At 43.3% G+C, this 14,363-nt stretch overlaps 1 protein-coding gene across 13 annotated transcripts in view; it reads right to left on the bottom strand.

The window, feature by feature from the left end:
- Window positions 1-519: 519 nt before the first annotated feature.
- The window catches only part of FAM13A (family with sequence similarity 13 member A), a 139,987-nt gene continuing 126,143 nt past the window's right edge, over window positions 520-14,363 (bottom strand). For 11 of the 13 annotated variants that reach the window (XM_051789729.1, XM_051789728.1, XM_051789732.1 and 8 more), the window contains 5 exons: window positions 11,771-11,866; window positions 10,116-10,199; window positions 6,049-6,245; window positions 5,256-5,357; window positions 520-4,213 (listed from right to left, as the gene is read on the bottom strand). In XM_051789729.1, the coding sequence (XP_051645689.1) occupies window positions 4,087-4,213; window positions 5,256-5,357; window positions 6,049-6,245; window positions 10,116-10,199; window positions 11,771-11,866 (606 nt within the window). In that variant the 3' untranslated portion in view covers window positions 520-4,086. The other 2 variants (XM_051789730.1, XM_051789735.1) reach the window with 2 other exon arrangements.

The raw sequence follows: 14,363 nt of genomic DNA, 5'->3' as shown, positions 1-14,363 counted from the left end.
TGGAGGGAGGGTACTGCTTTCCTGTGCCCTGGACCTGGTGCTGCTGAGCACCCAGGCCCCTCCTGTCAAATGCTGCCCTTCCCCATCCTCACCTAGATTTGGCTTGGGTGCTGGTTGGCAAGTGAGAAGCAAGGCAGGAGGCAGCCCCAGCCCCAAGGCACTTTGCTCTCTCCACAGAGAGAGCAGGTGTGATTTTATCTGCCTGTCATGTCTCAGACAAAGTCAGGCAAGTCCTCTGTGGAAGAGCTGGGAATTGAGACTGAACCTGTGTCATTCCATCCCTCTGTGTTTCTCCTCCTTTCCTCCTGCCTTGCAGGCAGCAGGGTGTGCAGCTGTGCCTTTCCTCAAGGCAGTGAAGGCCACCAAGGTTTCTCCAGCTTGTGTCCTCCCCTGCCTGGTCCTGCAGACCCCTTGGCACAACATCCCCATGTCTCCTGTGACCTGAGCACCATGAGGTGTGTGGTGGGGCCTGAGCTGAAATTTGCACCAGGAATAACAACCCATGTGTCAGAAGAATGATTAAAAGATAAGATGCTTTAATTTCACTGCCTTTAACATAAACATCCATTATTCAAACTGTTTACTCAGGAGTAAACGGAATAAAACCAAATGCAACTTGTAAGAATGACAAGTTTTTCCTCTATCTTTAACTCTTGCAATCTTATTTTGTCCACAACCCGTTCATGGCCATCATTTACATAAACCACAATGATTTATTATACCACAACGTGGTAACATACAGACACACGTCTGAAATGGCCCCAGTGGACGGGAAGCCCAACAGACCGTACTGCCATCTACAGCAGACAGTTTGTTCTAGCAACATGAAAACAGGTTGTCTTATACTAAACAGCTTATTTATATCACATAAAGTACATTTTTGTACAGTACTTCACACCTTTTAAAAAGCACAGTCTTGTATTTAATATTCTCCAGTCAATAGTCATTGACGTTGGCACAGACAAATTATCAAACAAAACACACAGTTGTTGCTTGGATTGACTTAGTGTGGCAGGACAAAGGTAACTCCTGGCTATTTGTGGTTAGTGGGAAGTCAAATCATTTGTGGGAGATACAATGTTTTAGTGCTCAGGAGCCCTCCTCCTTGTGCAGGCCTGGGAGAGGGGAGTCACAGCATCTGCAAACCCAGGACAGCATTTGTACACATCTTTCCAAGACTGGAATTTTAAAATTCACTTATCTACAACAGTCTTTTCTAGCAGTTCACAACTAGGCAGATGAAGTTTTACTTTCTTTTTGCCATGGGGAAAGACCTGAACAGTTTAAAAAGAGAAACTGGCTAGGTGTGGGTTTTTCTTTTAATGTACAATCTCAGATAACAGGTTTTGTTACTTTTAGTTTTCAAAGTCCAAAAATATAAACTCTCTAAAGTGCATAACTGTACTTACATTTCATAGAAACTATCTGAAATTCTAGCAATATACCATGTAAACAGCAGTAACTAAGCATCAGAAAATGCTACAATCTCATCAGTTTAAAAATAAAATGGACTGTTCCCTACATATCATTTATCAAGATTTGTCAGGGGCAAAACCCAGCAAAACAGGTAATTTATCAGTACACAGTGCAAACAGGCTTTTAAAAATAAGCAGAGAAAACATACTCCTGGGAAGCCTTGGCCCACTGAAAAAATGCATGATTATGAAAAAGGGCAGAAATTGCTTCTCTTGTCCATTTAAAGGTGTCCAGGTCCAGATTCAGCAAAGCGCTCAAGCTTTAGTCCATTGTAATTCAACAAAATCCCAAAACAGACCAGCTTGAGGTACATGCTCACCATCCAGGTTTTTGTTTTGTTGAACTGGGCCTGAACAATACAAAAACGAGCCAGTGCTAAGCACCTTTTGGTAACTCAACATCCTTTCTCATCCCACGCTTTTACTAGCAGAGTGACACTGCAGCCAGTTTGGCTCAGCTGCCTTACCTAAAATAACTAGGGAGTGCTGACTGTGAGAGGAAGAGCCTGCACAAACAGGCTGAAGGACAAAGGCACAGCTCTGGTTTCCTGGGCTGCCCTGTGTTAGGACAGGGGTTTACCCTGGTCAGGCTTCCCTTCCAGTCAAACACCTTCAAAAGCACTTTTTGAGCCCATCTGTCAGCCCAGTTAGCACACCCAAAGGATCAGTTTTGCAGAGGCAGAGTCCCACATCTCTCAGGAGGTGAGAACTCAGCACCTCTGAAAAGCCAAGCTCCAGGTCAGCACACAAGTCCTCCAGACCACTGGGAAATATGAAATTCAGTCTTTGCTGGTTTTATATAAAACAGGCAATTCTGCAGTCAGTAAAAAAACCAAACCAACCCATAAGTTCCCATCCTAAGTGCTTTCACTAATGCAGATCAGTGCCTTACCTATCAGTACTAGCAATGGTCATGTGCAACCCACTGGGAGATGGCTGCCTTTTGAAGAGTTCATGGGATCCTGAAGAGACCAAAACAGCAGCAGTTTTGGCAAGAATTAACACAGCACATATGGCAAGTGAAACTACCACAACCCCAATACAATTATTTGTGAGCTTACTTGCCTGTAATAAAGAGGGAAGGGGGAGGAGTTGTTCTGAGAGTCCTCTTGGCTCCTCTGGTGCAATGTACATGAGGCCTGGCTACAACTGGCACTTGATTTCATCTCAACCATTTGGCTTCTGCACACTGGCAAGGATCCCCTGGGGAGCTAAAGCACTATGGATGTGCTCTCCCTGGGACATCAGGGTCAAGCCCTGGCTTGGGCAGACCAAGGGGTGCAGTCAAGCCTCTGGAGTGGGAGAGCAAGCCCAAGGTGGTTCAGGACTGCAGAACTGTGAGCCCTCAGCAACTTGTTGCCTTTCTCCTTCAGGCAGCATGTTTGACACAAGCACCTGAATCAGTTGTCTCAGGACACTTTTCTGAAAGTCATAAGCAAATTTGAAAACACTGAACTGTCAAAACTTGCACCTGAGACACAGGCCCTTTCCACAGGCAGAACATGGCTCTGGGCTCAGTTCCCTGCAGTATCCTCTGTGCTGCCATACCTCCTACACACTGGGAAGAGACCATCCTCTGCTGCCATCATCACAGTGTCACTGCTGCAGCCCACACAGTTGTGAGGTACATAAAAGAACAAAATTTAGGCTAGTGAGTATGTGGGACACCCATGTGGACTGCTCACCTTACTCAGATGTTTGTATCAGATGATGAACTACTGATGGGGAGGGTCTTCCAGATATCTTCCAGATACTGTACACCAGATATTTATCCAACTACTCAAATCCCAAGGGATTCTGACTTTAAGCTTTTAAAACCTCTTCTCTTCCCGGTTGCCCAGTCATAGTCATAATGTCACAGTATCGCCTTCCAAGTGGAACAAGCTGGCAAGAACCTTCCTGCATGGCTCATTTTCTTTACTATCCCAAACAGATGTAGGTACTTCCTTCTACTTCAGTTGAATTGGCCATCAAAAAAGTGGGAAGAAAACCCAACTCAAACCTGGGCAAAACTGCAACTCACACCAGCTCTAGGTGATGGTGACGAGATTCTTAGAGCATTTCTCCAGAGCAACAGAAGATGCTGGACTCCAAACAGTCAGGTCAAAAGTCTGAGCAAATCTTTACTGTAGCTACAAGAGAACAGTCTTGGTGCTACCTGACGTTCACATGAGAGCAGTCAGGGCGCTTGTCTGTTAAACTAAGGTAGAAGCTATTTGATGATTTCATTGCTATTCATCCTACTGTGCCTCTTGCTATGAAATCCTGGGAAAAAAGAATAGCATGGTTGGCATTGATATTCTAAATATTACAGGATCTGTAAGCAAATCAATACAGAAGGATCCCTTCAGTGCAGTCACTGAGCAGTGTTGTGTCTCCTACACTGGCAAACTCCATTTTGGGCATCAGGCCTGGAGAAAGAGTGGGCAACAGTGAGTGTAGAGAGTGACGGAAATCCACCTTTCCTCCCTCTCCCACCTCCAGGAATGGCCCTTAAGTTCCCAGGGAGTTCCTCAACTCTCCCCAGTCAAGCTCCCGCTGCATCCACTTCATGCATTTGTCCATTTGGTGCTCTCTCCTCTTTGTTTATTGGCAAAAACAATCTCCTCCTTTACATGATCTTGGAGCTAATATCTCTTTTACTGATCAGGACTTCCAGCAGCCTCAGTTTGGCCTTTATCTGCTTGTATTCATTGTACTCTTCAGCCATGGGAGTGCGGTCTTCTTTCTGCACATTCCTAGTGGGAGTGAAAGCAGATCATGAAGATTTCTGTAACAGGAATGCCCTCCCCTCAGCAGCCTCCCTCCGCACCCCAACAAGACCTACAAAGCAGTTCCTCTCCTCTACTCCTCATCAGAGAACAAGACCATCACTTTTATCCTTTGAGAGGAAAAAAACAAAATGAGGGGCAAACAATCTGCTCCAAGGAAGCGTGGGACCCTCGTATATTGAAGCTGAACATTATCCCACGGTTCCAAATGGAAAACTTTATTTGAAACATGCCCTGCTTCTCTGAAATCGCCAGCCTCTACACAACAGCTGGAAAACAACTCAGGAGCCACCTGAGTGCCAGCTTGCTAGCCTGACAAAATAAAATACAGCCTCCCCTGGCTTGGTACCACAGCACTTGTTACAGGAACAGGCACACTTCTGAAAAAGAACATGACATCTGATCAGATTGCTCTTAGCCTACAAGAAACCTTTTAAGTTTTCAGTGATTTTACAAAAACCTCTAAGGATGACAGTTGGTGGCAAGAAACAAACAAGATAATTTACAAATATAGGAAAACATTCTATCAGCTCATTAATGAGGGACATTTTCTGAAAACAATAAACCCAGCTACACTAAGGCAAAAATTCTTGTTAAACTAGTGTCTGAATATCTCACAGATAAGCAAGAATAGGACAGAAATCTAAACATATATCATTATGAAAGAACTCAATTATTTTATTGCCGAATAACTCTTCTACCATTCCTGTCAGCTGTGCTAGAGGCAGCTGGATTTTCACAGTCTGTACTTTTGCTTCCCTCTGCTTGTCCTAAGACAAAGTTTTCAAAGAGGTCATGGTCCCTGAAGTTCTTTGGCCTCTGTGTGTGTGTGTGTGTATGCACAAGGGGTTGTAATTTATTTTAATAGGCAACTGTAAGAAAAGTGGGTATTAAATGATAATGATTGTGAAGAAATAAGTAATAGTGAATTTAGCTAACTTTCCATATTTGGAGCTCTCTGTAGATGCAAACCAGACAAAGTAGCTGAATAACAGAGAGAAATTATTACCTTCCATTTTGTCGGAAAAAATTATCTTCGAAGTCTCTCAACTTTTTTCTGATACGCTTTTTCTCTTCCCTGACTTCTTGGAGCTGCTCCAACAGTTCAGAGCTATTGGGTTTAAAGATAAATAAGATTATACATATGTACACAACTATAACAGGAAACATACAGTAAACCTACAAATGTATAGCTGCACATATGCCAAGCAACAGAGTTGCTCTGGCAACCTCATGTTACTTGAAATCAAAAGCTCTCCAAATTTAGTTCAGAAAAACGATCATACACTTCAGCTGAAGCCTCTAAGGAGGTCAAGTGTGCGTTTCACAATTTCCAATTTCCCCAGGGCACACAATTCTATGAAACTTACTTGCTGAAGATGGGTCTGGGTTTGGTGACATTTACAGGTTCAAGATTAAATGGTCACAACTCAAGGCTACCACCTACATGTGGTTGCATCAGACTCAGTTGTTTGAAACTAGCGAAGCTAGTTCCACTTGACCTCTCCAAGACCTCAAAACCTTGTAGAGTAGAGGGTTTTCATGATAGAGGCTTGCCACTGGTGAGGTGGGGCTATTATTTAGTGCTGGAATCCAAAGATGCAGAAGCCAAGTATGAGTATCAGGACAAGGTAATTTCTTCCCAGACTCTTTCATATAAGGGTCTATTGCATTTAAAAATAAAGCACAAAAACTTCTCACTCGGATCACAAATGGAAAAAAAATCTAGACACTTTTCTGACAAATAAAATGCTATCTTAGCAAGAAATAACTTTTTGAAGTTGCCTGTGAATTTAACATACATGGATGCTTCATGGAGATTTGAAAGCCCCATATCCTGATTGCTCCTAGATGGCATCTTATCATCCACCGGGGAAACAAAGCCATCAGCATCATCTTCCAGCTGATCCAAGAAGCTACGCACGCTGAAATCTGTTTTCATGGTGATTGTGAAATCTGGTTTCACATTGCTGTCCTCCTCGGACCCCTCCTCTTCCTCCTACAGACAGGGACAGAGCACCCCCACAACAGAATAGGTTACTGCTTCCCTTCTCAGAAACAGGTTCCTCCTTCCACCACATGCACTGGGGAACATGTAAGAAAAGAAGTGGATAGGCAGAGCAAACACTTCAATTGCCAAGCAATACGCAGGACACCAGGAGACCATCAGTAAGACAGCCCATACCCAAAGCACGACAGAGAAACTGCAACCACCAGACTCAATAGGTTAAGGAGACCCAGGGCAACACAGTTGAGTAAAAAAAAAATACATGGGGTTCTTAACAACACGTTGCCTTGTTTAATTTATGTATTCTGATGTAAATCAACCCACTTACAGTCATTATGCATACTGTCTACAGCACATCAGCCATCCTCTGCCTTTTCCCTACAGCATACACTTGGCAGCATAAAGACTTCCAGGTTAAAATGTGGATATTCTCTCAATAGTTGCAGCTCAACAGCTATCTCTAGTGTTTGTAGAGTGATACCAATGAGCTCAGATCAGTCTTACAATTACCCAAATGTGGGATATGACTGACTGTAAAAGGACTGCTGTTGCTAACACGTTCCCGACATCAGCTCTGACCATTTAGCTGGAATACAGTAAAAACTGGAGTAGAAAACACTAAGTCTGAACTCTGCACAGTGCAATTTCCAGTTTCCCCAAGGCACACTGATGAATTGGTTGTGTTCCAATTTTTTACAAAATTTATGGACATGAGATCTGAAAGTCCCTGCTGCACTTGGTATTCACCAATTCACAGCATTCTTGAATGTAGGGCTTGTCCTGTGACACTATCCAGAAATTATTTTAATTATCAGGGAAAAGGGCCCAGTCTCTTATGTATGGAGACATTTCTAGAAGGCAGTTTTCAACCTTAATATAAAGAATGAGGGATGAGCACGAACGAAAGGTAGTAAATGCCAGCATGGGCAGTAAATCTCTTAAATATGTAAGTATGTGTATATATATATTTATTTTACAGCCATGTAACTCTAGCCAGGAAGGATCTAAGCACATGCATATCTTTAAAAGCGTTTGAGAGCTAGTACCACTGAAGTCTTCAAAACAAAAATATATTGTAGCATTGGGATCAAAAGAAGACATTTTCTTGACTTTTTTTTGGTGTGATTCCTTGTGAACAGTTCAGTTATTCCTAAGAGATACCTACCCCTGTATTTCAAGCAAAAAGGAAGAAGGTAACACTAGGACCTGGCCTAGTCCCATTAAATCCTCAAAGTCAATGATTCATAAATGCATACATTTAAATCAAATCATAGTTTGCCCAGAGTTTTCTTTTTAAGTTAAAGCTCTAGGTTATGATAATGCATTTCAAAGCCACAGGCCAAGAATTACAACCAAGCTTGAGGGTGAAATAAACATTAGCTGGGGAGAAGTTCTGAGTAGCAATAATAATAAAAGATACAGAGAAGTTTGAATGCATCTTAGGAAAATCTGCAGGGAAAGATAATTTGTGAAAGTTAAAGCAATACCTAGCGACCCATCTGTCAGATGTAAATTTTATAGCTTAAACAGAAGGCATAAATCAGCAGTCACATACTGTTCTTAAACCCTGCAAACAACTCCAAGCTGAACTAGAGAGGGAAGACTGTTCATTTACCAGTCCCCAAATGTGCTGTGCTGCCTGGACAGGTAAGGACAACCAGGGCTGCAGCAGAACACCAGTCCTGCTGTGGCACGGAGGAGGATTTGCTAAGTCAATCTAAGCAAAAACAGTACATTTTGTTTTAGGAGAATCTCTCTGGCACCAAAGGAGAAGCTCCCATGCCCTTTCCTGGGTGAGCTTCTCAAAAGAAGTAAACAGACAATTCTCAAAGGCAGTGTGACAAACTGCTCCTGAGGACAGATGAAAGGTGTCTTCCCCATGGATGCCCATGAGCCTGTCTTGCCTCACTCCAGGGCACAACAGAAGGAAGAGAAACTGCAGAAATTTCATTTGTTTAGACCTCAGAGCCAAAACACTGCATCTGGCTATCACATTTTGCTGTTACAAATGAAAGAGCAAATTAAAAGGATTCTTAGCAAGAACTCAAATAGAAATGACCATCTAAGGCCTTCCCTTTACACAAGTCTCACACAGGAATCTTATTTTAAACCTGCACCAGCATTTACACCTTGAACCAGAATGATCTTCAATGACTAGATCCATTTAGTGTGCACCTGCTTGGATCTTTGGGTAATCATGAGGTATTACAGAGTTACAAATATAAAATCTATAGAGTATCCTATCATTGGCACTCACAGAAAGCGAGAATCCCAATGATTTTTTCAACACAACATCCAAAATATTGTATCAAAATGTTTGGTAAGGCTTCACCTCAAACACCTTTCAAGCTTTTAGCCAACTCTCCCAAATGCTTCCGAAAACCCCAGCCAACCAACCAAGGAAAAAACCCCAACAACCCGATTGTCAGAGGTCTGTCAAATAGTGTTCTGCCCATAGAGGATCTATGCAGTGGCTGTTCTGGGGCATTTTGGCCATATCCTCTCTTCAGTTCTGAGTGAAGTTCAGTACAAAGCTGTCAGATGTGGCTCCACGGGGCCCCATTTAAGTGCTAATGGGCATGTAAGTGTTAACAGGCTTAAGGCTGTCATCATGATCTTCAGTCAGAAAGCTCTCTAGGTTTCCATCCCCTGTAGGACACTGCTGCCCTGGCACAGCACCAGCCATGCTGGCCATTAGAGATCACCATAACTGACAGCTGAAGTTCTGACTCTGGGTGCAAGCATAGGTGAAAAACAGAGAACACGCTAAAAGAAAAAAACAGAAGCAAACAAAAATACTCCCCCACCAGAACACTACTGCAGAACTGATCCAGTGGTCATCTAGAAAATACTAAGAAGCTTAGTGATTATTAACCAGCCTCCAAACAGCAGCTCAACATCTTCAGTCTGCAATCTGGTATCAATGAATATGTGTCTTGAATAGTCCACTAATACACAATCTACTGTAACTGCTTAGTAATCAAATTACCTGGGATGTTTAAGCCTGCAGTACTTACACTACTAACCAAGCTCTGGCTGGGTAAGAGATAAAATAACCCAAGTGTGCTGAAGCCCTTTTTTCCCCTGTTGCATTGCATGGGTACCAAAAGTAAGCCAGGGGCCAGCTCCATGCTCTCTGTCCTGGTCAACTGCTGGACTTCACTCCTCAGGGGAAGGCCCAATATCATAGCAATCATCATCACCTAGAATTATTACTCCACAGCAGCAAGAGAAGAAGACACACAACAATCCCGCCATCCAAATGACCAAGCATTAACTAGCAGAATCAAGATGTTCTTACTTCCATCCTCATGTGACTTAGCTAGAAATACCCTTCACCAGGTGGTGACACAGAGCCTAGACAAAATAAGCACGCGAATGGGAGTAGGTCAGGATCCCGTAAGTGCCCCGGTTGGCTCCATGTGCAAGCGTTAGTTTTGTGAGAGCTCATTCCTGCCAGGGTGCTGTGTGCAAGCCACAGAGCTTTGGAGTGAGAGAAACTACTGCAAAACAAGTTAGTGTCATTAAAATGAAAGGAGGAAAGCAAATAAGAAAGAAAGAAACAAGGGTAATTGTGATTTTTATTTTTTTTTGAAGCAAAATAAAATATATTATGTGCAGATGGAGGGGGAAGGAGAAGGACAGGAAAGAATGCAAAGCCAAGGAAATATTGTAGTCTTATCTACAAGGAAAGAATCTGATCAGAATTGGCGAGGCTTAAAGCACCTACTGATTTTTCAGGAGGACACTGCAAAAAAATCAACACTGACAAAAAAAAAATAAATCAATCATTCTCTTTCATTGGTATAAGGGGAAAATTGATGCAAACTGAGCAATTAGTTAGCAGCTGGAGGTCTTCACCTTTATTTCCTTGAAGAAGGAAGCTGTTTCGCCCTCGATAATTGGCTGCAGCAAAGGGCTTCTCCGCTTGCTGGAGGGGGAACCCTGTGACAGGTGTTAACAAGTATGTTACATTGTGAACCCCTTTCTCCTCCACCACCTGCTCTCAGCTCATTCTCACCCATACATTCACTCCCAGCTCATCGCTGGACCACCAGGAGAAATCTATTTCTCACAGAAAAAAACATTCCTGGCAAACCCCCTGAACCTTGGGCTGATTTTTCTCAGGATGTTGCTTAGCAAAGGACATCACTGCCAATCTCCTTTAAGAAAAAAGCTTGGATGCTAGAATACTAGCTGAGCAGTAAGTACAAAGCAAAGGCTGCAAGAAAATAATCCCCAGCCCAAAGTCCATACACACACACACAACATCTGGATGGTTCTCCAGAGCTACAGTGTAAGCTCAGCGAGGCTCTCCAGACTTGCTTTCCAGGAGCCTGATTTCCCACTGAAGTTCCTAATGATGCAGAGATGGATTTTCAAATGTGTCCTGACTCTGTATGAGCCTCTCACTGTTCTCACTCAAGGGGGCTGGGGAAAGCCAGTCTCATCTCTCCTCGGATAGCCACTGTAAAATTTCAGTTTTGTGTCTAAACAGGACCTGAGCTCCTTTGAGAGCTTTGTGTTAAACTGCCCACAGCACACTTACATAGCATCTTCCTTCATGATTGCCAGCACTGTCTTCAAAACATCCATTTTGGGGAGTATTTTGCATATTCAGGGAGGAATAGCTTTTTGTTTTGTTTTAAACGCAGGACTAGGACCACCTCCCACTATTTGCAGAAAAAAGCCTCACTTCTCAGTGTGACTGCACTGAGTGATGCTGCCAGTCCGTTCACATCACTGGCAGTCTATAAAAAGTGGGCAGGACATCAGCACAGCTTGGGAACAGCAAAAAAAGTAAAGGTTCATACATGATGGACAGAGTAAACAGGAACCATGATAAAAGAATTCTCGTTCCATAGAAAGGCTCCAAGTATTCTGTGTGGGTTTTTTAGATCAATTTTTTTTTTTTAAAGTGGCTTACACAAGTTGTCTAAAATGACAGTGAATTTGCTCCCTAGAGGCTTATGTTGGGTTCCTTGGTTGTAGCTGTGTCTCCTTGCCAAAGCACCACTTTGAATGAGGGAATATCTACCACTTGCAGGATCTCTTTAATACAAATTAACCATTAGAAGACTGCCAGCCCTTTCTTTCACCAAGGACACTGCTATGCCCTGTGGGATCTATGCAAGTCTGTGTTCCTGACATACAACTCTGTGTAACCAAGCAGCATGAAAGACCTATAGCTCAGCGTGGGTTGGTACGGAAAGGGAAGTGAGGCTGTAGCCAAACAGAAGATGATGAAATAACAGCAGCAGCCCAATGGAAAGAGAAGAAACAACACAAAGTGAGATGTGTCCCATGGCTCATGGGTGGGTACTTAGAGACCCTTGATCAGCTTTGCCCTACTTCAGTATAAGGTGTGCCACTGATTCACTCATTTGCTTGATCTTTGAGCGATCAGGGAGGTTGGGACTTGGCCTTAGTGACTGTGTTGTATGCAAAAGTGTGGTGGTTCCTGCTTCCTCAGCTTGAAACCAAAGAAAGAGCCCCCAAAAGAATGCTCTACTCACAATAATAGGGATGGTGCTGGCTCTGGAGAGGATCTGTTTGACCAAGCGATACCTGTCATACAATGGCTTCATCACCTGTCGTTCATTTTTGGTAACCTGAAAGGGAGAAAGAAGAGAGATCCATGAAGCCTGAAGCAGTACTCCACTCTAACTCACATGCCTGCGATCACCATTAGTATGAGGAGGCTTGAAAGGAATTGTATGGAGATGACAGGAGAGCAGCATTAGCTCTGACAGTGGTAATGCAAGTGCTCGTGTACTCATTGCAACTCCTGTGCCCAGTGCCAGCTGAGCTGTGGGGGGGTGTCTTGTGAAGGGGCTGTATGACATAGGTGGTTTAAATGACTGATTAGGTGTCATGTCCACAGCGAAAAATGACCCTCAGAGGCAGCAGTCTGTGCCTGCAATCACAAGTACAAGATGAGGTTTCCCATCCTTATTCCCGTGGCTGGCCCTCAGAGGCTGTACTTATGATTCAGTAAAAGGGAAAAGAGCTGCAATGACTGGACATTACAATGTAAGGAGACTTTCCCCAAGCAGGTTAAACTACGGATTTCATAAAAACTGACTTTCTGGCTTTGTTATTCCTCCTAATTTCCTGTCCAAGCCAGCAGTTTTTCACTTTTTTAACCCCCTAACCTTGCCCTCCACACCTCCTTCCAGTCACCTTGCTGGGGAGAAGTTACCAGAGCTGAGAAGGGACAAAGGTGCCAGGGCTGTGTGGCATAAAGAATACAGAATAGTGCTGTAATGTCCACCTCAGGCATTCCTTACATTGCTCCGTCCTTAACCCCACTCCTAACTGCCTGTTGTGCTCCCTCCTCAGTCTGAGAGCATTAGAAACTTAAGGGTATTCATTTCTGTTTTAATTTCAGGTTTAAGCTAAGCCAAAAACTGTCAGTAGCACTGACAGTGCAGAAGGGAAGACCTAACAGCCAGTAGCTAGTGTGGGAAAGCAGAGGTCTGTCCAACTAAGTACTAGTCGTGAAGAAGCTCTTTTATTTCTTCAGTGTTGTGTTACAGCAGGGTTAGAAAACAAACAAACAAAATCCTCAGCAGAACCTGATCATCATTCAGCACTGTCTGACCCACATTCTACGATGAGTGTCCTTCCATTAGATCTTTTGTCTAACTTTAGATTATAAAGCTCTTATGGGGAAGCTTTAACTGATGTCATGCCTATCTTCCTCAAGGCTTTCTACTGCTGCTAATCACCAGAGCACCTGAACAACCGCCATATAAAAATCATCACTGACAGTGTAACCTCTGGGGAGCTTTGTGAGGCCTCTTTTTCTACAACAGAAATAGGAGGAAAGGGAATACAGCTTGAGATGGGGAGGAAATTTTAAAGTGAACTGCCTTTTATTTTGTCTGCAGTTGACTTTCACTGGAGTAAGCTTTCTAAAGCTTTCACATCCTCCCTCCAGAGCAGGAGAGGGTGTTGGTGCAAGGGGCAGAAGAGCTGTAAGCATTGCCAGGAGTGGGATGGCAGGGATGAACTCAGAATCTGGAGGTAACATTTTCCTCCTGAAAACCAAGCCTGTTTCCTATGTTGGGGGCAGAAGAACAGGGAGGAAGGAGGAGGAAGATCTTTTCACTGCTCTCTCTGTTCAATGCAAACACGCCCAAGCCTGATATGGGGCACCCAGATGGGCAGTCTGAGCTCTAGGGCCTGAATGTCCCACACCCACAAAGCACAGCAGGGCTCCAATACTGCCTGTTTGTTGAGTAAGCAGCTCACATGGATCAGAGGAATGTGAGCAGCATCAAACAATTCACTCAGCCCTCTTTGTACTGAGTTTTGTATTGATGTGTCTGCACTCAGTTGCACTGGCTAGCAAGTTGCCTCCATCTTTGGACATTTCTCTGTAACTAATCAAGAATACAACTGTAGAAACTGAGTAGTCTAAAATTATATATATGTAATATTAATCCTAGCTTTATTAGACTAGCAGTTAGTAAAACAGGAGGTACAGCACTACTGTTGGCTCAGACAGTCTCTCTTACTTCAAAAAAAAACCAAACCAAGACTGTGCTGAGGCTCATGTTGAGGCTGAGAACTAAAGCATTCAATTAATAATATTTCAAAGTTGATAAACAGTACTGTTCTGCACAGAAAAATAAACATAAGCCTTGGCATGGACAAAAATCCTTAGGTATGTTGAAGAATGGAAAAGATAAGCAACACACTTCAGTGTCTGGATATCAGTATGGAGGAACAACACAGAAAATTAATTTAGGCATTGGAAGTTAAGTGTATGGAGTCTGAGACTTACACCAGCAAATTTAACAGAAAGCAGACTCTGAAAGTAAATGCTTAGCACACAGGCAAACTGTCTCATTAAGTAAACATAAGTAAGACCAGCAAAGCCTGAGTATATTTTGGGACAACATCAAAATGCAAAGAGACTGCTGGAATAATGGAACCTTTGACACAACTCTGGGGCACACTCCACATGGCAAAAGAGCTGCAGCTGAGGAACAGACCATTGGTCGCATTGTTAGAGCAGCTCAAGAATTTCTGCAGAGACAGACTTTTGGCTTAACTAAAACAGTTCAGTTCCACCTTTGCAGGTTCGTGTATCACTGGTGC

This window comes from Manacus candei, unplaced genomic scaffold (genome assembly GCF_025592945.1).
Source record: "Manacus candei isolate 608988 ecotype Guabito, Panama unplaced genomic scaffold, ASM2559294v1 h1tg000028l, whole genome shotgun sequence".
Classification (NCBI taxonomy): domain Eukaryota; kingdom Metazoa; phylum Chordata; class Aves; order Passeriformes; family Pipridae; genus Manacus; species Manacus candei.
The sequence above is the reverse complement of the archived record's forward strand: the minus strand, read 5'-3'. Positions and strand labels throughout refer to the sequence as shown.